This window comes from Alnus glutinosa, chromosome 6 (assembly GCF_958979055.1).
Source record: "Alnus glutinosa chromosome 6, dhAlnGlut1.1, whole genome shotgun sequence".
In the NCBI taxonomy this organism is placed as follows: domain Eukaryota; kingdom Viridiplantae; phylum Streptophyta; class Magnoliopsida; order Fagales; family Betulaceae; genus Alnus; species Alnus glutinosa.
In genome coordinates, this window is record NC_084891.1 from 1,311,886 (window position 1) to 1,335,296 (window position 23,411).

The window sequence follows — 23,411 nt, forward strand, 5'->3', positions numbered from 1 at the left end:
TGGTTTGCAGGAGAGCATTGGCCCAATTCATACGTGTAATATATAAAAATTAAATTATTGTAATTGTGAGTCTTGATATAGATATAAGTGGATGCCTTTGTGTGTATGTGACTGAGCTTGTGTATGTATATAAGTGTATATATGGATGTATATAAGATAAACATATAAAATTGAGATTAGATTATTTAAGATTTGAGTTAATTTCTCTAAATACTCAAATAATAAATCTTAACCATAATTAAATTACTAATAATTAGTATTAGTTTTTTTTTTAAAAAAAAATTAAACAATTACAACATTTACTTTATATATGAAATAACTAAATTAAGTGAGCAGCTCGTGAACAAGTTTGAGTTCGTTTGAAAAATAAACGAACAGAGCTTGAACAAGTTATCTAGTTCAGTGATAAGCTCGAGCTCAGCTCGTGTTCGGAAAAAATTAAATGAATCGAGCTTAAACATTCAGTGTTCGGTTCGATTACAGCTTTGTGATTAGTGGTTGCTAGATTGTCGTGTGATTGAGTTTAGTACTTTAGTCCAAATGGCCAAGGGTGGTTTGGTCACCTTCTTTTTATTTTTAAAATTTAATTTCTTTTTTTAAAAAAATATTTTTATTTTTTTTAAGAGTTCGTCATTAGAAAAATATTATTAATTAAGTAATAGTTTGAAAGAGTATACGACTATTTACAAACAAGAATGTAGTTTTTAATTATTTTATTTTATTTTTCTAAATTTACAACATAACCTTTCAAAAAATAAATAAATAAATTGAAAACATAATAACAAAAAAGGTGAACCTCTCATTCTCAAGACTCTCAACGTCCTTTCAACGCCGGTCGTTCGTCGCGAAAGGCTGTCACCTTTTCAGAGTCGGATAAAAACGAAAATGTGTACTAACAAAAATGGTGATAGGTGGATCGATTTTTCGGAGTCTCGCTTCTTCTCGTACTAAAGGCACTCAGCTTCTTCACAGGTGAACAAATTCTCTCTCTACTCCAATCTTTCTTTCTTGGGTCTCTGTGAGTATCAATCTTTTTTGTTTCTTTTTGGGCTTTTAGATTTATTTGTTTATTTGAATTGTTATAGTAGTATGATATTGCATTATTGTCTATTTAAGGGTTAATCTGAGAGATTTATTACTATACCTGTATTCACTCACCTATAAATAAGGATTTATATACACATTTCCTTTTGGTGAATAAGTAAGCAATTTCATTCAAAACAACTAATCCAGATTACAATCAGACCAAAACAGCAAGCTGAAACCAACAAAACCAGAACCAGTACAATGGCTGCAGAGACAAAACTCTTTTACAACTTTCTAAACCAAAACAGAACCAAAAAAGAGTCCAAATCTGGCATCAAACCAGCCAGCAGTTTTACAGAGAGGTTCCAGTTTTGACAAAGTCTAAATTTTCCAGAGACTTCTTGAATCTTCCCTTACCCAAAATTCTGGAACGCACTTCCCATATGATCACCTTCAGTATTTTGTCTTCTGTATTTGGAATGCCACTGTGCTGAATTTCATTCCTAGCACGCCAAAGTTGATAGACCGTGGACCTCAAAACCAACTTCCACAAAACATCATACATGGCTTTTGACTTCCAATTCCTGCAACCCTCTCTAATCACATCATCCCAGCCAAGAGGGGTATTGTCAACTATGCACCTATGCAAACCTGCCTTCCAAATATGGGAACTAAAATTATACTCAAAGAAGAGGCGGTCTCGGCTTTCAATACCATTCCTGCAGAATTTGCACTAAATATCACCTTGAAACCCCCACTTCACTAACCAATCCCCAGTAGTAAGCCTTTTCCTCATAACCAGCCATAATAGAAAAGCTTGCCTGGGAATTGCATGTGGGAACCAATCAAGTGACCACCATTCAACTTCTGGTTTCTTCGTTCTGAGAGAATTCCAAGTATTAGCACTCACATAAGAGCCCTTTTTAGAAATAGACCAGATAGGCCTATCACAATCCCCTATATTAACCTCTGAAAGCCTGCTTTGAATATCAACAAGTACATCAGATCTTGCAGGCTGCCAACACGAATCACTGCAGTAGATAGTTTTGCATCCACTCTACTGAGCATCATAGATAACCCGGTGGCCATACTTCTCAAGCAAGATTCCAGCAGGGTGCCAATGATCCATCACATGTGAATATTTTCCCCATCGCCTACTTCAAACTTGATGAAATCCTTAGCAATATCTCGAATTTTCAGCAATTTCCGCCAACTCCAAGAGCAATTCTAAGGGGTACTAATACTCCAAAAACTTTTCCCCTTCAAAAGATATTCTTGCACCCAAGCAATCCAAATTGATCCTGAGCGCGCAAACAGACTCCATACATGCAGCAGCATAGAAGTGAGATTCCAAACCTCCAGATTCTTCAAACCCAAACCCCCCCTTTCTTTGGGAAGCAAACCTCATCCCAAGCAACTTTCACCTTTGGAGAGTCACCATCTTTCCCATTCCATAAGAACTGATTAAATTTCTGTTTGATATCCTTTAAAATATTCTTAGGTAGGATAAAAATCCCAGTCTAGAAGACTTGAAGGCTATAGAGAATGGAAGCTAACAATCGAAGCCTCCCTACAAAAGAGAGATTCTTTGAAGTCCATGAATCAATGTGGCATGTTATCTTTTCTAACAACATTGTGCAATCAATAAAAGAAAGTCTAGAGGAGATCAAAGGGACCCCAAGATATCGGGCAGGAAGATGTCCTTCCTTCGTCTATAGCTCTTCCAGCAGGATATACTTCACCCTGTTCGAAATTCCAAAGCAAAAGAAAGAGCACTTTGAAGGATTAGCCTTCAGACTAGAAAGGCCTTCAAACTCTACTAGAGCGGCTTCAATAGCGTAGCACAATGTAGCCCTAAGAGTCATTCACACAATGTAAGTGTTTAACTGAATTACTCGTAAATTTTTATTTCCATTTCCTCTCTCTTGCTTATGCTATAATTCTCTTATTTTATATTTCCCATAAACTTTTTGATGGTATTAGAGCCACGATCCTGTGGACTCCAATGTTTCCTTACGATTTTTCTGGTGTTCTCCGTGGTGGTGACCTGCCGGAGTTCTTGTCGGCCCTTTCATCCGCTGCCCTCCTTGGATCTCATCCTTCAAGTTTTTCTCTCACATCGTTCAGTACACAAATCACAAGCTTGGAAACCAATCTATAAGACCCAGCCAAAATCAGCCACAAATATCATTTCATGAGGTTCTGCCTGCTGCTGGCATGTGCCACATGCACCTATAGCACCCTCCACACGCCTCCATTCATGCTCACGTGCTTGCACGCCTTCCATTTCCTCTGCATGTGTGGTTTAGATTGGAGTGGACCTAATCCGATAATTGACCCAAATGGGTCAACCCACGCGCGAGTCATATCTGGGTTACCGGATCTGATAACTGGCCCGAGTGGGGCCTCACGTGCGTGGCTCGGATTTGATAACCGGTCCAAACTTCTTCATGTGTGTCACACGCGTGAGCTGGGTTCGGTTTAGCTGACCTAATGACCGCCCAAGTGGGCTCATTTGAGTTTTTGGCCCAAGTTGGCCCTGCCTTCCAGCCCATGCCGACCTCGTTGCCAGCCACCAACACCACCACTGCCGCCGTCTACTCCAGCCGCGGCCATTGTTAGACTTCACCTCCAGCCTTTGTTTATTAGCCATCGTCCCCGGCCATTTTAGGTCACTGCTACCGGCAACCACCACCGCTGGTCTCTACCAGCCTCCACCGACATTTGCCATCGTCCACCACCTGGAAACCACCACCTGCTTCCATTGTCCTTGCCGTGTACAGCGTTTGCAACGGCTTAGTAGATCAAGCTCATTGTCGGATTTGGTGAGGCGTCACACCAAATTCGTGCCTCTTCATTGAGCACATCCAACAGTCATCTAAGGATAACAACTCCAAACTCACGTTCTAGTTTTGATTCGCGCCTCATAGAATTCTCACTGTCATCATCAACACAACAGTGGTTCATCAACGGCAATCCGGTTGACCTTACATTGAGTTTGTGGTCTTTGCTGCACTAGATCTCTACTGAAAGGGAAAAAAAAATCCATTGTTTTTCTTTTCGGGAGGATGTTAGAATATATTCCATAATATTAGGTTGATATTAAAATATTCTCTATTTAAGGGTTTGATTGTAATCAAATCTTGGCCATACTTGTATTATCTCACCAAGCCTATAAATTAGAACTTTTGTATTTTAAACAAAATTAAGTTAATGAGAGTAGAGGTGGACGGAGATGTCTAACATCGAATCTCTTGTACATCTTTGTTTTTCTTTTCTCTCTCTTGCTCCCGCTATAATTCCCCTATTTTATTTTCTCTACAAATTTCTACATGGATGACATGCCTACTAATGGGCTTGAATACCTTGTTTGTGGCTGTTTGAATTCCCGGATTTTTGGAGTTTGCTTGCCAGAAACCCTGTACAGATGTCGAACTCTGATGCTCATGCTGGCGGTCTTGTTGTACTGGGAGCCACATATGTACAACTCTAACATGGGTATTTCTAGGCTGTGTTAATGATATTATAATTTTGATGCATTTCCTATTTTAATTTTGTTATGAATGAACTGTGATATCCACAGGATAAGGAACCATTGCCTAGTGGACTCCACGTGGTGCTTTACTTTTTATGTGGAGTTGTGCCTTCTGGTTTCCTCTTTCATATCACAATTTGGATCTACAAGACTGGAAAATGATATTTCATAGGACTTCAATATGTAATTTTTCCATTGTTTTATCAACTCTTCAAATGGGTTCTTTTTCTTCTAATTCTAAGGTTTTCAGTGCAGATTGTCGAGCATGGGTGAAATTACGGGCGGGAATAGGGAAAATAAAATCACCCGTGTTCTTTTTTGTGGGCTGGATTTTCCTGCTTCTCATAATTACACAAGAGAATATCTGCAAAAGCACCCCTTCATCCAGGTACTTCTCTTTATTGCATTTGTTTGTTCCATATTTGATATGTGCCTGGCATTCCCTTTATTAGATTTTGGTTGAACAAAATGAATTTTTTTTTTTTTTTCTGAAATTTTTTTGTTCAACAAAATTTGTGATGAAGAGTTTCTTCTTAGGTATAATCACGTTTAAAAAAAATTGGTGTTGCTTTTATGAGTGAGTCAGTTTTTTGGACAAGGGGCTATGTAATTTGCTTTCATAACACCAAAGTAAATTGTAAAACAATAATTTGAAAAAGTGAACAAGTAAAGAAATCAGGCATATTTTTGCTAACACGGTGTTAAAAACTTTGGTATAATGGTTTAGCGATCATGCCTGCTTGTTGATTTTAGCAGATTTGAGATTATAGGATGGTAAATTTTTGGGGTTGGGGCTTAATTAGCTCAATAAATGTGTCATATCTACTCCTAAGTTTTATAAAACCACAGGCAAGGTGCATAGATTGTGGTAGATTATGAACGATGTTTAAGTAAGGAGATGAACTTAATTGTTGTAATACAATCATTGTATCATCAATGTTTGATGTGTATTTGATGTGAACGTTCCTCAAATTTTCAAGTACAGTAATTTATTTAATCACTTCTCAAGTTTTGGAGGGCATGCAATGTTTGTATGATTATCTTTTGTAGTAGCATCTCAATTTTAATGAAGTCTTGTCTTCCCATGGTGTCGTTTAATGAATTTCTTGTCTTCTTTTAATCAACTGAATTATTAAGAAAATAGTGTATAGAGTTTATATTCATTTTGAATTTTATAAAATGACCTTAGCATTACCTCTTCTAAACAGCTATTCAGCAGTTCTTTTTCAAATGTACGTTGTAGGTTGATGTTGTTCCTTTTGATGGGGTGCCTAATTCTATAGCAAAGTATCACATGTGCATTGTGAAAAACATGAAGCTAGACTCAAATATTATCTCTCGTGCAACTGAAATGAATCTTATACTGCAGTATGGTGTTGGTCTGGAAGGTAATTGTAATTTCTGTTATTTACCGTATTTAACACATTTATTTATGTTCATTTTAATAATTTGATTATATTACTGTAATAAAGGTGTTGATATTGATGCTGCTACGAGGCATGGAATCAAAGTTGCTAGGATTCCGGGTAACATAACTGGAAATGCAGCATCGTGTGCAGAACTATCTATATATCTGATTCTGGGTCTTCTTCGAAAGCAAGTATGTTAATTTAAATCAACTATCTAATCTTTCTTAAGATGGATTATTTGCTGTAGAATTCTCTAGAGAAATCGCAAATACTTACCAAGGAAAGCTATGAAATAGCAGCATGTCTTGGACTTCTTCCCCTCCCCCCTTACCCCGTCGGTGCATGCTGTCACTGTCTTTCTCTTTGTTCCTATTGGCTTTCCTCTTTTGGGGTTGGGTGATTGTTGTGTTCAGTGGAGATTGTGGACAATGGGCTATGTGAGTTGGTTTTATGTTGAGGCTAAGGCTTTTGAACTTTCAGTGGAGGAAGGGGTATCATTCCTTGGTTGGTTGAGAGAAGTAAAGGGCTAGCCTGTGTTGTGCTGTTGGGTAAATGGAGTGTCACCTGGCTTAATAAAACAGTGGAGTTGCTGGTGGGTAAACCAGAGGTCACAGAGTTCATCAATTCTTGTAGAGGGGAATAAGGCTTTTCTTGCCGAAAGAGGGGCTAATACATCAAGAAGATTCATAGAGCTGCCAGAGTAAGCGATGGGAGGCCGGAGAGGTCTCATAGTAATTCCGGAGGGGTGTGAAGGGCAAGGATGGAGAATTTTTGCGGCTGAGATGAGAAAGGTGGTTGCTTTGTTTGGGTTCTCTCTCGGGGCAGTTCCGAGACACGGTTCCGGTGGCTCGCCATCTACTGAGGTGGGAGGCTCTTCTTCGGGGACCATGGATAAGGTGTTTGTGTTAGGAGGTGGCAACAAATCTTTTGCGGAGGTGGTAAGTAAGCCGGGACGGCGAAGTCTTCCCAGCCCTTTGGGATGTTGGGTAATGCAAGGCCTAACCTTGAGAGGACCATTGCTATGGATTTGAGTTGCGTCTTCAGGTTTCCTTTTTGGTGATGATGCAGCTGACGAAGAGGAAGGAAGGGGTGGGATGGCCTTTTTTGGTGTGCTTCGTATTTGGAGAGGCCAGTTGGAAAAAATCAAAGAGTTGAACCAGGCCTTGAGGCGTGTTGTTGAGGGGTGGGACGCTTTTGGGCCAGAGGTTCCTAAGGCCCATTCCAAGGTTAAAATTCCAGTAACAAGGCCTAAAAGGCCATTAAGAGGTCTCGTTTTAAGTAGGGGTGGGAAGAATATCCGATTGCCTCCTACCGACTTCCGGCAGTCGATATTCGGAATAAAAAATTTGTTTCAACGTTGGTCCTAGAAGTGATAGAATTTTTATTTTGTCGGTTAACTGAACCGAATTGATTTTACCGACTTTGACCATCAATTTTTTGTAGCACTTTTTTATCCCAAAAAATGTCCAATAAAAACTTTTTTAGCAAAATAAAAAAAAAAAAAAAAAGGCCCAAAAACAACCTATTTTGGCCCATAAAAATAGGCTTGACCCAATAAAAGGCCCACGACTAATCGACCTACATTTAACCGACTTCACCGAGTTAACCGAAATAGTTGAAATTTATTATTGTCAGTATGAAGTTGGTTAATTAACCGACTTTTTTGGTTCGATAGGGGTTTGGGGATTCAGAACTTGAGGATGTTCAATCGTGCTCTTTTAGGGAAATGGTTGTGGCGCTATGTGCATGAGAGAGAGGCATGGTGGAGAGTTGTGGATTCTAAATTTGGTAGTTGCCTGGGGTGGGTGGTGTTCTATTGATCCCCCTAGTCCGTATGAGGTGGGGCTATGAATATTAAGAGGGGGTGGAGGATGTTTTATAGGCATAGCAGATTTGAGCTGGGAGATAGTTCCAAGATCAGATTCTAGGATGATATGTGGTGTGGAGGGATGATCCTTCTTGAATTTATATAGCATTGCTTGTGTGAAGGATGTTTCTGTTGCTATTCATTTGGATCTTTCTAATGTTCCCTTTTGTGGAATGTAAGTTTTATTAGAGTGGCTCATGATTGAGAGGTGGATGTTTTGGCTTCATTCTTCACTATATTGTATTCTCATAGAATGAGACGGGAAGGAGAAAAGAAGCTTTGGTGGGCCCATTCTCCCAAAGGGATGTTCGATGTTAGCTCATTTTTCCTTTTATAGGGACCTTGCATGTAAAGATGACTTTCTTTTTCCTTGGAAGAGCATTTGGCAAACCAAAGCTCCTTTTAGAGTGGCTTTTTTTCTCTTGGTCGGCGGTTTTATGAAAGATTTTGATAATGGACAATCTTAGGAAGTAGCATGTCATTGTGGTTGATAGGTGATGCATGTGCAAGAGGAATAGGGAGTTCATGATGTTAGAAGATATGAAAGGGGTAGAATATATAGAAAGTATAATATACTTTCCATATATTCCATATTTGATTGGTATTGTAATATTTCATATTTATGGTGTGTCGTAATCAAATCATGGGGATCTAATTACCATATTTGATGAGGATTTGATTACCATATTTGTATTCATTTTAAACCCTATAAATAGGGACTTTTGTATTGTAAAAGATTAATCAAGAAAATGCAATGAAATAAAGAAGCACAATGTAGTCTATTATAAGCTTCCGCTTTCTCTCTTCCTCTCTCTCTTTCTCTCTCTTTCTTACATAAAATTCTCTTGTCTCTATTCTATTATTCTACTATTTGTCTTTTAAGTTTTCTATCCTGTTATATTTTCTATCATGGTATCAGAGCCTGAAAATCGACCAACGTCGTTCTTCCCTCCTTGAAGTTCTTAGTGTACTTCTGTCAAACACCTTAGCCTCAAGATCCTCTCTTCTATCCCTTTTCTGTCTTAAATTTTTTTTTTTTCTAATATGGTCCACCCCATTTCAGTTCCTCCACTCAAATTCTGCAGAAAGAGTTCTCTCCACTCCACTGTTCTCCCAAAATCTCCTTTCTTTTCTCAAAAAAAAAAAAAAAAAAAGGCACAAAAAAAAAAAAAAAGAGCCTTCAAAATCGACCAACGTCGTCTTCTTTTTCTTTCTGCAGCTTCTCTGCGTCTTTCTGTCAAACACATGATCTTCCCCTCTATTTGTCCAGCCACACAAAGTGTAACACCTCCTCTGCCCTCTGTTTAATACCCAACAACACAGAGACCGTTTTCTCCACTGTTCTCCCACCCAGCAACCAGCAAAGGCAACCAGTTCCAGCCCACCGCCGCCTCAGTGGTGCCGCAACCAATTCTGGCCATCCTCTCCAACACCACACGACACAGTCCCTCTGGCCTCCTTCCACGCTTCTGCAGCCCACCATCACCGTTCACTAGTGAGCCACCATTTTCCGGCAATTCTCTCCAACAGCAACCCATCTCGCCTCCGCCGCCGCCACCAACGCCCTCGACAACGTCAGTCCACCGTCCAGAAGCACCGGTGTCGTTTCCTGGTTTAGCAAGAAAGGAAGTGTGTGCTGCGTAACCTGCGTTTCTAAACAATTTGTGTGATGCAGATGCAAGGTATGAAAAAAAGAAAAAGAAAAAAAAAAAAAAAGGATGTAGTTTTGGTAGTGAATGCCCAATGGGTAGTCTCGGGAAGATGAAAAAAAAAAAAAAAAAAAAAAAAAAAAAAAAAAAAAAAAAAAAAAAAAAAGAAGAAGAAAAAGGATGTAGTTTTGGTATGGTAGTGAATGCCTAATGGGTAGTCTTGGGAAGATGAAAAAAAAAAAAAAAAAAAAAAAAAAAAAAAAAAAAAAAAAAGAAAAGAAAAGAAAAATCAAAATCAAAAGAGGCCAAGTTGCCCATATTATTCTTGCCCTTTGTTGGCTCATTATTGTAATATCCTTTGTTGGCTCATTATTTTTGGTTATTGACTCCATCTTTCTCTTTCTTTTGACATTTGAGGTATTCTCTAAAACTCATGCTCTCTTCAGCTCATAATTGGCTCATTTTTTATTTATTTATTTATTTTTTGCCCAAAGTTGGCCCCATCTTTCTTTTCTTTTCACTTTCTTTGGCCCATAGTTGGCCCATTCTATTTTGGCATTTGAAAAGTGATATCATGCCTTATTTAGCCCATAGTTGGCTTACTTTCTTTTTTGGCCTATAGTGGGCCCCATCTTTCTTTTCTTTTCCCTTTCTTTGGCCCATAGTTGGCCCATTCTATTTTGGCATTTGAAAAGTGATATCATGCCTTATTTAGCCTATAGTTGGCTCACTTTCTTTTTGGCCCATAGTTGGCCCAATCTTTCTTTTCTTTTCACTTTCTTTGGCCCATAGTTGGCCCATTGATATTTAAGGCGCATCTTCACCGTCGCCGACTTCCTCCATTCATCGTCGTTGACTGTCCTTGATCGTTGTCATCTCCAAAAGAAGAAGAATAAGCATTTATTGCAAACTCAAGATTCCAGAATCTTCCACCTTGAGTTTGAAGGGGGATGTTAGAAGATATGAAGGGGTAGAATATATAGAAAGTATAATATACTTTCCATATATTCCATATTTGATTGGTTTTGTAATATTTCATATTTATGGTGTGTCGTAATCAAATCATGGGGATCTAATTACCATATTTGATGAGGATTTGATTACCATATTTGTATTCATTTTAAACCCTATAAATAAGGACTTTTGTATTGTAAAAGATTAAGCAAGAAAATGCAATGAAATAAAGAAGCACAATGTAGTCTATTATAAGCTTCCGCTTTCTCTCTTCCTCTCTCTCTTTCTCTCTCTTTCTTACATAAAATTCTCTTGTCTCTATTCTATTATTCTACTATTTGTCTTTTAAGTTTTCTATCCTGTTATATTTTCTATCACATGAACCATCTTCTTCTCCGTTGTGAGGTTGCCTGCACCTTACGGAATGCTTTTTTCAGTCGCTTTGGGTTGTCTTGGGTTATGCTAGTTGGGTGGTTGATTTGTTTGCTTGTTGGTGGACGGGTGAGCGCTCTCAGAGTGCTGTCGTGTGGAGGATGCCCTCTTGCCTTTCGTTGTGCCTTTGGTGAGAAAGAAACGATCGACATTTTGACGACCAAGAAAGGACATTGGAGGAGCTCAAGTCCCTCTTTTTTTTTTATTCTCTTTATACTTGGACAGATGCATTCTTAGCTCCCTTGGTGATTAGTTTTAATGATTTTCTTGGTCTTTTTTCTCCTAGTTAGGCATTTCTCTTGTATGTTTTTTGTGTACCTAGATTGTACTTTTAATGATATTTCGGTTATATATATATATATATAAAATCTAGAAATATTACAATTTTTTTTTCTTCTAATTCTAGCCATTTGATATGCGTGTGGCATGTGAGCATAGTGTGGGTCTTACTTTTTCTTGGTCCAATAAAATATTAAATGACAAACAAGACATAAAAAAATAAAAAAATAATAAAAAAAAAAAATAGAAGTATATACATGGGATACAGAAAGAAACCCTTGTTTATAATAAATGTCCAATTTTTTATTAATTCCTCAAGATCGCATATGGATTTGACAATTTAAAATCAAGATATTTGAAGAACAATTACTAGTATAATTGCTTGATATGAATTTTAACAACACATGATGGATTTGAGCTTTTGAGAGTTTTGCTCCAACTAAAACACTTGTGTTTTGAATTTTAAATATCCAATTGAAGAAAATACCCAACTGGATGGTATCGTCCAATGGTGTATTTAATGGAACATGTTTTGCTCCTTGTTGTTCCTTTGAGTTAAGAGTAGAAGAAATAAAAAGGATAGACAAATTATTGGATAATTGTTTTGTAGAACTCATTTTTGTATTACAATATGAACTTAATTGATGCTAATATCATTTGACAAAAGACAGATGAGGAAAAGATGATTAACTACACTTATTTTGGCACTGAGAGCGAGGGAGGGAAAGAAGATTAGAGAAGTTAATTAAAAAACTTCTAAATCAAGTGGGAAACTACTAAAATAAAATGGAAAATGACTCCAAAACTTAAAAGAAGACTCAATGGACCTATGGCACAACCATTACAATAGCATCTAAATTACGAAATCATGCAAAACATAATTAAATTGAACCAGCAGCAATCTAACCTAAAGAAAGTTAGTACTAAGAGACCTAATAGCAGCTAGAGTAGCCTATGAAGTATGTCAATTAGGTTCCATATCATAACTAATTCATATTTTGTATTTATTTTGGATCTTGTTTTTTCAAAAACTTTTTGCTAGCTATATCAGAGAGAGAGTGAGAGAGAGTGAGTTTTTCCAAACTGTTTAGTAGAATTTTCTCCTCTCTATGTGAATGAAACCATTTTTACAGCAAGATATTGGAAACTCTTTTTGATCAGGTTTTGATGAGTGCTGTGAGCTATTTCATGTAAAATTAGAGGATTGTATTCCAACAAGTAAAAATTTGAGGCTAAAGTTAATGCAGGGCCCCTAATCAAATTACCAAAAGGTTGGCATTACTTTTTGGCTATATTGTTTGTTGGGCTGGTCCCTAAGTCTGGCTTTGCTACTTTTTTATAGTTGCTAGTGCTCTTTCCATGTACCTGCACTTTGGGATTTTATGATTATGAGAGTAGCCTTATCCTGTGTTTCTCTTCCATCCCATTGTCTGAATTTCTGGTGTTTTCATTTTCTCTATAATTTGTGTTATTGTTGCAGAATGAGATGCAAAATGCTGTAAAGCAGAGAAAGCTTGGAGAACCACTTGGTGAAACACTACTTGGAAAAACAGTGAGTCACAATTTCTTGGTTTTCTTTCACAATTTTCCTGTGAACAAAGCATTGTAGACATGCGGTTACTTGCTTCATTTAGGCAATTATCCTCTTCAACCATGGAGTTAAATGCATGCCTTTAAAGTTTTAAATTTTCTTGCCTGAAATTCTGTTTTTTGGGAAAGCAAATTGCATCTCGGTCACCTAGGGCTTTGATGGCCTCTCTTCCTCTCTCTCTCCACCCTAGCGGTGGCGTGTCACACTAGGGCTTTATTTCTTTAAGAGGTGCTATAGTTGGAGGTTTCGCCAGTGCTTTTCTGGTGTCAGTTTTTGTTTTTGTTTTCATTATCGGACTAGAGCTTTCATCAAAGTTCCTTCGCCTTCTCTGACGGGCGGTCTCACGAGTATGTTGCCGTGGTGTTTCTTTTTGAGTCTTCTCAATTAAAGCAGAAATAGAGTGTCGATTCTCTGTGGAAGCCAAAGCTTTCTACTTTTTGGTGAAGGTAGATTTGTTTGAGATTCACTTGGAGGAAAGGAGGAAGGGGTTTTCTGGTTTTATTTTCTTGGGTCTCCAGTGTTCTGCGTGGTTGTTGGCCACAATAGAGGAGGCGTTGAAGGAACCAGTTATTTTGTCAAGTCCTACCGCGAAGATGTGAAAGCCTTCGCGAAGATGTGAAAGCCTTGATGGTTTGTGGAGGTGGTAATAAGGCCGGTTGTTACCTTGAGGTGGCTGCCTTCGCTAAGGGTGGTTGTAAATGGGTTATTTGGCTCCCTAAAGGTCGTGAAGGATGGGGCTGGTCTCGAGTTGTGGGTGAGTTGCGAAAGATGCTTACTTTTCTCGGATTAAAGGCTCGGGTGCTGATTTTTGAGGCATCTACATTGGAAGGGATACAGAAGGGGGGTGTTTCATCCAGTCGTCTGGGTGGGGTTTCTCCATCCTTTGCGGAAGTGATTCGGAGGGAAGCTGTTTTTCATGTTAAGCATCCTCGGTTGCGGGTTTCGGAGTTAGAGCTGTGTGGGTTGGATATGCTTTCGGAGGCATGGTGTAGGGTGGTTGAAGACGGGAAAATGGCGATGAATTGCTATGCTTTGAAAGAGCTACTGCCCTTGGGTCGATGGAGAAGAAGAGGAATCCAGTCTACTTCCATGGTGGCAGCGAGGCTGGGAAGAAGAAGAAGCTAGGGCTTTCTCGTTCGTGGAAGAAGCTTCTAGAGTGGCTTTGGGCTGCTTTGGACCGGTTTTCAGCTTTCGGGTTCAAGTGTGCTAGGCTAGGTCTGAACGCCCAAACGTGGCAACCGGGTTGGGACTAAGGCCATGGTGGAGAAAATTTCTGCAAGCCTTGGGTCTTCTTCAGTGGACTCTGATCTTAGTTTTCTAGGTTTCTCTGTTGGTTCGTAACCTGGTTCCGTTCCTGCTCAGCCAAAGTCCATCTCCGGGGACTTTGGAATTCTGCAGTTGGGGTCTTCTTAGAAGTTCGTGAGTCCTATTGATTCTAGGTTCTCTTCCCCCCCCTTGCGCGCGATCACCAGAGGTGCTGTCTTCGGCGCTTCTGGTAGCTTCTACTAGGTTTGAAGGGACCTCTCTAGCACCGGTAAGTAATGTTGTTGGGTCTTTTTCTTTGGGTTCCTCTTCTTCGGTTGTTGCTTGTTAGGTTCTTCAGTCCCTCTCCGACGTGCTGCCTCTGCAAGCATTTAAGTCTTGCATCACCTCCTCACAGTCTTTTTCAGGGACGACTGAGTTGGGAAAGAGGTTGCGTTCCTCTTCTCTTATGTTGTCGAACTCTAAGCCGTTCCAAAAGTATTACCGGAAGGCTAGGGAAACTAGAAAAGTGCATTTGGACAAGAATTTTTTTGTTGATTCTATGGAAACTTTGAGGCCAGTTGTTCAAGTGCCGGGGTTTCTTTCTCTGCTTCTACCTATCAGTAATCCTGCCAAGAAAGTAGCTATTGTGCTTCCAGTGTAGGATTCCTCTGGTGTGGCAGTTTTTGTGAAGGATATGGGTAAGTCTCCCTCTCCAGTGAGGGGTTTCCTTCAGCGGGGGTTTCTCAATCTGAGTTCGATTGTGCAAGTTAATCTTTTACATAAAGTGTCGGTCGTGTCTGCGTCGACTCAGGTTGTTAAGGAAGGTGTGTCGACTTCGAGTTCTCCCACTGCCATTAAGGGAGAGGATTTCAAGGTGAATGGTTTGAGCCAATCTCATAAGTGGCCGTAGGTTTTGGTTTGTCTAGTGAGGTGGTTGCGTGGGAGTAGGGTGGCGAGATATGGGATGGGGAGGATGGCGACTCCCCTTACCGTTTGCGTGTTTTACCTCCCGAAGTGGCTTTGGATTGGGAGTTGGTTAGTGATTAGGATATGGATCTGTCCTTGGTGATATTGGAAGCCATTGAAGAGGACTTCCATCGGGGAGTTAAAGCAGGGCGTCCAAAAACCAAACGTAGGAGGGATGTTTTGAATTTGGTAAACTTCATCAACTACGGTGATTCTATCGCATCCTCAAACTATGGTGTGTGGGGTCTCTCGAAGGTTATGGGTTTGAAGGCTTGGGTTCTTTATGGCACGTTTAGGTGTTTGGTTTTTTTTAATTGGAATTTAACTATAATTTAGTGCGTGAATTCCGAGCCAAATAAAGTTAAAAAAGATGTTTGGATAGTTTGACTGATAAAATTAGAAAAAGTGAGATAAAATATGATTTGTTTTTGAAAACCCATATACTGTAGTAAATAGAATCATAAGGATGGTCGATTTTTGGAGTTGGTGGTTTACGCGGAGAGTGGCTGGCGAGGACTCATTTTGTTTCCGGAGGGAAGAGGAGGGCGGGGGTGGAATAGAGTGGCCAAGGAGCTAGGCAAGGTGTTGGTTTTCCTTGATACATCATCTGGGTCTTCTCCCGTTGGTGTGTTGTCTCCGGTGGAGAGGAAGGATGGGATGGAGGGCTCGGGTGGGGCATGGCACTCTTTGGGTGGTGCATTCCCGTTGTTCGAGGAGGTGGTGAGGTTGGAGGGTCTTGTAAAGATGCGGTGTCCGCCGGTTGAGAGGCGTGAGCTTGACTTTATCCCGGCAGTGAGACTGGCAGATTCGAAGGAGGTGAGGCTTGCTTTGGATTGCTCGGAGTTGGAGAAGGAGCTGTTGGGTAAGGACCGGTTGCTGATTCTGCAGAGGCAGCAGAGCAAAAGATGTCCAGCACGTCTCTGCTCTGCCCAAGGCATAGCAGAATCAGTGAGGAAGCCGCTGCCTCATTTGAAATTGCGAACGTGGAGGAACCTTCTAGTGAGGTTGGTGGTTTGGGCTGTTGGTTCATTGTTGGGTCGCTTGTCTGGGCTCGGGCTGGGTTTTAGACCCAATCTCGGATTTAAAGGTTTCTGTATGGGCCGGGTTTTGGCAAAGTCCAAAGCAAAGAAATGGATTGAGGATAAGGGTCAAGGGCATCCTTCGGTTTCTGAAGTGGGCTTTGAGCCCTCCGAGGGCTGTGGGTCTACTTCAGGTCTTTAACAGCCGGAGGCGACGAAGACGGTTGAGTTCGGTGGCGGGATGTCTGCTCCGACCAGTGTTGGGCTGTCTGTTCCAACCAGATCTGGGGTGTCTTTGACATAAATCGAAGGAAAAACTCCTCAAATCAAGGCAGAAAGTAACAGTAGAAGAGAAGAAGACTGCCAAGAACCTCTCTGCAGCTCCTGGGAAGAAGTATGCCAATACTGCGATAGCCCCTTCCGCTTTAAGCGATCGTGATTGGGGGAAGGTTCTTGAGTTTTGGAACGTGTTGCCCGTTGAGCAGGCGGAGGATGCGGGTCGCCGCAAGAAGTTCTTGGCTAAATTGCAAGAAATGATGGCTCTCGAATAGGCTAAAGGCTAGACAGAACCTTTGTGGGTCTTGAGGTGCTTTGTTCTCGGGTTTTGGGTTTGTTTCCTTGTGGGTTTAGTTGGGTTTTTTTTTTGTGGTCTGCTTTTTCGTTGTTCTTTTCGGGTTCTGGGGTTTAGAGAGAGAGAGAGATCATAATCCCATTATAAATTATAAAGTTAGCAGAAGATTCTCACAAAGTTATTCTGAGAAAAAAAATCCGATTGATGGAAATTTTAGGTAAGCTGTACTTTCAATAACAGCAGTTCAACTCCTGTTTCGGCGATAGTGTCAACAAGGTCTGTGTAATTTGTCCTGCAGCCTTTATACAGAGCATTCAAGTTTGACTTACTAAATTAGGAATTAAAGATTACTTACAAGTAACTGGGGATTCTACCTTTCAGTATTTCTTCTGTTATCTGCTTCTTATCATCATCAACATTATTGGTACTAGTAAGTCTTGACCTACTCAAGTGTTGTAACCCAATTCTGATTACCAATTCCTTTGGTGTACATTTGTGTTACGGTGGTGTTCACCATTATCACATACCTGAATTGGGCTTTTAGGATAATGATCTCTTTGCTCATACAGGTGTTCATTTTGGGATTTGGAAATATTGGGATTGACTTGGCAAGGCGTTTGCGACCGTTCGGTGTAAAAATTATTGCTACAAAACGGAGCTGGGCATCACAAGATTCTTCCCAGACTAATGGTTTGCAAGGACATAAGCTAGAGGAGTAAAATTTATTGCTGAATAGAGCCTTACTCTTTTCTGTTTTCTTTTATATCTACAGGAGCTCCGGTTCAAAATGGTAGCACATATGATTTGGTTGATGAAAAAGGTGGTCACGAAGATATTCACGAGTTTGCAAGCAAATCAGACATCGTTGTTTGCTGCTTAAGTTTAAATAGTGAAACAGTAAGATTGCTCCTGTGCTTAGTCATTTCATTTTCATATGCTTCTGCCGGGAATGCTATTATGCTAATGTTTATGTTTCACTAACTCCAGCACCAAGCATGGTTGGAAATGCCGGCAAGACAATTATCATTATTGTTATTATTGTCGTTTTTTTTTTTTTGTAAAAAGCACATATTTATGATGCGAAGATGGCTCTAAATGGCCATTAACCTCCCTTCTAGTATAAATTGCTATTTCTGTTTTGGATTTATATGGAATTTTCACTATATTTCCTTCTTCATTATGCTCCTATTTTCTACATTTAGAGATAAAAAGTTCCCTCAATATATGAAGGTTTATTTTAAATGCTGGACATCTTCGAATGATGTGTCTGACATTGTCACACATATTCTGGAGTTCCTTCAAATAATGTGTCAAAATATACATAGTTCTCAGCAGAAGTGTCTAATAATCCGCTTTCTAAAACCTACTTATATTTTATCTACTTGGAATTTCAGGCTGGCACTGTAAACAAGTCATTCATATCTTCAATGAGAAAGGTTAGTTTTTCATGCACTACTGATACATGTGAGAAACATAATTTTAGTTTGCAATTAACTTATCAAAAAAAATATATTAGATTGCAATTATCTAAATTAGATATTTTCACAGTATCCAATCAACCAGCATTTTTTAGATGGAGCAGATCTTGGCTATGAACTATGCTTATATAGTGCATTTCTATAGGTTAGTGATGAGTGAATAGTTTCTGATATTAGACCCATTTTCCTTCATCTTATTGATATTTTTGTATGACAATTGCCTAGAGTTTGGGAAAATGATTCCAAACTATCATATGTAGAAGTGTTTATGTTTGGAACATTAGCATTGCAAAAATACTTCTTATTTCATTTTGCATTTGCAAGCAAAAGGTGCTTATCACAGCAAATGTGTTTGGTTGCACACTAAAGAAGTATGTTTTAGGATGTAATTTGATAAATAAATCTGGCGTCTTTGGCTCAGGTCCCCATTTTCTTCTTTTTTTCTTCTTTTTCCTCTATCTTTGCCTGAGATAATTTCCGCTTATCTTTTGTTCTATATTTTGTTGCTAATTCAGGGTGCCCTTTTAGTAAATATTGCTCGAGGCAGTCTTCTGGACTATGAGGCTGTTCTTTATCACCTCGAGTCTGGCCACCTGGGAGGCTTGGGCATCGATGTTGCTTGGACTGAGCCATTTGATCCTAATGATCCAATTTTGAAGTTCAAGAATGTTCTAATCACACCTCACATTGGTGGACTTACAGAACAGTCTTTCAGATCCACGGCTAAGGTATGCACCTTTTTAACTCTTGCTGAATCACCTGCTTATATTAGTAGTCTATGTTTTACTGATGACTGTCCTGTATGCCTCTTTGGTTATTTTACAATAGGTTGTTGGCGATGTAGCTGTTCAACTTCATGCAGGTAGTCCTTTGACAGGTATAGAATTTGTCAACTGATTCAGTTGGAGAGAAGTGTTTGATCGTGGAGCTATTAGGGGGGGAGTTGTTTGATGGGATTTGGAAGGAGGTTGTAGGATGTAGGATGATTGGTATGCTATCTTATTGGAGTACTTTGCATAACATAAGATGAATAAGTGGGATTCAAGTTTAATTGAATGGATTTGTATAGGTGATTAGATGATAAAGAAACCTGAAGGCATTTTTTCTTTTTTCTGGGATTTAAGGATGTCTTATCTACATAAATTGTTACCACCATGTAGGAGTGAGCAGCGGGTCGGTTAAAATAGGCCTGCCCGCCCGTAAGGTTAATGGGCGGATTTTTCTCCCATTACCCCAAGCAGGCGGATGTGGTCAAATATCCGCACATTTATGGACGGATACTTGGTTTTGGGTATGCAGGGCGGATAATGCTCGCCCACCCGCAAACGCAATATTATGTACATTTTTTTTTTTAAAGGAAAAGCATCTCTCACTTTCCCCCTCTCAGCTCCTGAAATGCACACATCATACTCTAGAAAGGGCTTCCCCTTACTCTATCATTCTTATCTTGTTATCGGACAGTAGTTTCAATAATAATGGTGATAGTAGTGACAATGATTTTATTATATTATTTTCAATTGATAATATGGCTAATTCATTGTTTTTCTTTTAAGATAGTAGATTGTAACTAGATTTATTTAGTTGTGTACTAAAATGAATGGCACAATGATAATAAGCGATTGAAAATCATAATAATGACCAACTAAAATCAATGGCATTTAATACCAAGTATAAATATAAAATATTAACGAAATAAAGAATGATAGAACTAAGAAGCAAAAGATTAAAAGTGAAGAAAAAAAATAAAAGGAAAAGGAAAAACAAAAAGAAAGTGGCTCATGCTTTAGTTTGGTTTTTTAGGATTTTAAGCATGTTATGTCGTTTTTCTTTTTTCTAAACCCTCGTAGCATGTCAAATGGTCTCTTCTCATTTCATCTTTTTTTTTTAAAATAAAAAAAAATAAATAAATAAAAAATAAAAAACTCAAAAACTTTGTTTTGAACAGATTTAATATGGACTTTTTTTTTGGGGGGGGGGGGGGGGGTAATTGGCCTTATCATTGAGCCGGCCTTAATGGTGGTGATTACAACGATTGTAGCGTGGCAACAATTACTCTTTTTACAGCTGTGATGGTTATAGTTTGAATAATAATAACGGTGGTTGATATAAGGACTCTAATGTTGATAGAATTTGTACAATAATTTACTCTGTCATGGATTTTGAATTTGAGATTTTTAAGTATAAAATTTTACAAAAATTTGAATTATTATTACCTCATTAGACGATTGGCAAATCTCTTATTGGTGCTTCTTGTAATATCAGTTGCAAAAAAGCATAGGCCTCGTGAGTTTGTAGGTCAAAAGTGCTTTTTTTTTTAAAAAAAAAAAAAAAATTGAGAAAAGCGTCTCATTTAAAAGTATGCTTAAAAAAAAAGTAACGATTTGAAAACATGATGCGAGGGGGTGCATTTTTAAAAACATGATTTTAAAGGCTAAACCGTAATTTTAAAGGCCAGATTACAATTTAAGCATATTTTTAAAAATTATAATTTTATTAACTATATTTTAAATTTTAAATTTTTTCAAACTGCACATTTTAAAAATGTCAAACCAAACGAACACTTGATAATGCACTACATATGTGAGATTTAGGACATGCCTAACACATGCTGTCAGTGTCACACTGTGACAGCATTTCGATGCAACAAAGACAAACATCAGAATATAAATTTTAATAAAAGCGAAACTATTTCACACTTGATGCTATAAAAAAAAAATGTGTGCAAACTTCATGTTCACTATTAATTGAAATAATGATGTATAGACAGCTACAATTTCATTTGCTTTTTTTATTATTATTATTAATTTATTTTTTATAAAAAGAAAAAAAAAAAAAAAAAAAAAAAAAAAAAAAAGAGAGATGAGGCTAGGTCCACAAAAAAGAAAGGGCCACCTCCGTTTTTTTTTTTTTTTTTTTTTTAATTGAATAGGAAAAAGGTTACAAGGAAGGGTCTTTTCCATTCTTGATCCTAATGGAAGAGAGAATGGGAGAACCTGTGGGAATGCTACCAAACACTAGGTGGGTAGCGGCTTATTTAGCTAACACATGTGCACGAAAGTTGGCATATCTAGAAACTTTCGAAGCATTCCAGCTTTGAAAGATAGAAAGTTCAAATCTAATATCCGAAATAAAAGGAGCAAAATGCCAAGAAGAAAAAAATGAGGCTGATTCACAGCAAGAATCACCAGAAGAGCATCTCCTTCAATCTTGAGGACTATGAGTTGATCGTAACCAAAGCTCAATTGCAGCCTATCAAAAGGTGTCAGATCCAATCTGTATGCCCAAAGATTAGCCATAATCCAGAAAGGAACAGGATAAAGGAATGCTTGACTTAAAGATGCATTATAGGATAAACAGAAAGTATTTTGATCTGAATTGCTGGACTCATTCTCACAATTAAGTTATGAGGCCCCAAACAAAAAGTATACGCTTTGGACTTTTAAAAGTCTGGATTAACTGCCAATTAATACTTCCTCCCTTTGTAGCAAGGTGGACGGTGAAGTCGTGGGACCGGATGCCTGTGTAACTTACCAATAAAAAATTGAATTAACCACAAATTATAACCATTTTGTGCAGAGAGACAGGTTTAAGGAAAATCAAGCCTTTTCCATTCATTCTTCAATGTTGATACACATTTCTTATGCTCGTATTCAACTTAAACAACACTATTTTCATACTCACTAAGCAATTATGACATGACCCATATAAGAATTTCCCCTCCACAGTGACTTGAACTTTGTTCGGTACTTAAAGGAAGACAAGGCTCCAGTTAATGTAGCCTACAACACTGAGCCGTAGTTTGTAAATAAAAACCGATCCTCCATTTCTTCTCATCAACTTTGTCTTCTTTTACATCAATGAAACGCCTACCATTTCCTTGGTGCAAAAATTCAACGGAAACTAGAGCCAAAGAAATAACATGGCACGTAAAAGAATCCAATAAAATGAACAGCCTCTCCTTGATAACAAAACTCTATTCCGAATATCACAAAAATTTCCCCACAACAAATAACATGTTCATACACCCATCTATTTTGGAGGAAAAAACAAAGACGCCCATCATGCTAACTATGAAATCTACTTTGAACCCACAAGACAGTGAAAAATAAAACACCCCAACCAATTGTCCAATCGAAGCTTACGAGCATGTTCATGCTTTACCTGATGCTGTGTCCTGGAGCCTTCTTTGCCTCGAATTCTTAGGCTTTGCGATGAAACAAAACCAGAAAGCTCCGTACTTTTCTCAAGGCGATCGGTCCAACAACACCATGTATCTATCGTTGGTAGCAATATATTTCTTGCGAGAATGGAGAGAAGAAGAGGATCATTGGTTGACCTTGGTCCTTGGCTTGACCCCTGTGTCGCTTCCCCTTCCGTTCTGCGCAAGGACTTTGTTTAAGGTCTTGGACGCCACGTGGGTTGAGCGTTCATTTGATTCGATTTGGGCATGGAGGCGTATTAGGCCCAATTCAGCTTATCTAAGGTCGATATTTTTTTATTTTTTTATTTTTTTTTTTAGGGTTAAATACGTTTTTGTCCCATCAAATTTAAAGACTTTATTTTTTTGTCCTATATGATTCATTCGTATCGGATATGATACTTCATTTATGACTAAAGACAGAGATGGTACCTTGTCTAAACTTCCATCCAAAAATTGAAAGAAGTACACGCCAACACTTCTAAGAAGTTGGCACGTGTCATATGTCTAATTAAAAATTAAAAAACTTTAAAAAATATATGAAAAGCTTTAAAAAAAAAAATTTGAAGAAAAAATAAAAATGAGGAGTGGCTCATAGTTAGTCTTGGGGTGGTCGAACCCTAAACTTTTTCTTTTTCTTTTTCTTTTTAGCCATCCCCAGATCGAGCAATCCGGAGTGGCCGAACCACTACCAAACCAAATGGAGGCGGCTTGGCCACCTTCAATGCTTGAAACCACCCTATTTTGCTCTTTGGGGGTGGTTTGGCCACCCCCAAGGGCCATGGGGTGGTTCGGCCACACTTAGACCAGTCATGGGGTGGCTCAACCACCCCTTTTTTTTTAAAAAACAAAAATTTTAAGCTTTTAATTTTTTTTAAAAGTTGTTATTATTTTTATTATTTTTAATTTTTATTTAGGTATAGGACAAGTGTCAGCTTCTTAGAGGTGTTGACGTAAGCTTTCGTTAATTTTTTAACGAAAGTTTGATAGAAGTACCATCTCCATCTTTAACCATAAACAAGGTACCATATACGATACGAAATGAACCACAAGAGGCAACAAATAAAATATTTAAACCACAAGGGGGTCATACGTATTTAACCCTTTTTTTTAAAGGCAATTTCCTTTAAACTAGATTAAAAAGAATTTACTCTATTAAACTAATGCATTTTTTTGATACGAAATGAAACAC

The 23,411-nt window shown here is 38.6% G+C and overlaps 1 protein-coding gene across 3 annotated transcripts; it reads left to right on the forward strand.

Moving 5' to 3' along the window:
• The first annotated feature begins 788 nt into the window (after positions 1-788).
• LOC133871844 (uncharacterized) lies at positions 789-19,566 on the forward strand. Of its 3 annotated transcripts, none has more exons than XM_062309284.1 (10): positions 789-972; positions 4,817-4,949; positions 5,805-5,949; positions 6,034-6,161; positions 12,632-12,703; positions 17,113-17,233; positions 17,316-17,440; positions 17,938-17,979; positions 18,537-18,749; positions 18,850-19,566. In XM_062309284.1, exons 1-10 carry the CDS (start codon positions 902-904, stop codon positions 18,916-18,918), a joined length of 1,119 nt encoding a protein of 372 aa, XP_062165268.1. In that variant the 5' UTR covers positions 789-901; the 3' UTR covers positions 18,919-19,566. The 3 variants fall into 3 exon arrangements, with proteins under 3 accessions (XP_062165268.1, XP_062165269.1, XP_062165270.1); XM_062309285.1 differs by having other exon boundaries at positions 848-972; positions 4,812-4,949; XM_062309286.1 differs by lacking the exon at positions 789-972 and adding an exon at positions 984-1,018.
• The last annotated feature ends 3,845 nt before the right edge of the window (positions 19,567-23,411 follow it).

Bases quoted from the DNA above. Each gene is read 5' to 3' on its own strand.
- LOC133871844 (XM_062309284.1), top strand. From the start codon at position 902: ATGGTGATAGGTGGATCGATTTTTCGGAGTCTCGCTTCTTCTCGTACT. The intron at 17,980-18,536 runs GTTAGTTTTTCA...TTGCTAATTCAG, and splicing joins TCATATCTTCAATGAGAAAG to GGTGCCCTTTTAGTAAATAT. The intron at 18,750-18,849 runs GTATGCACCTTT...ATTTTACAATAG, and splicing joins CTTTCAGATCCACGGCTAAG to GTTGTTGGCGATGTAGCTGT.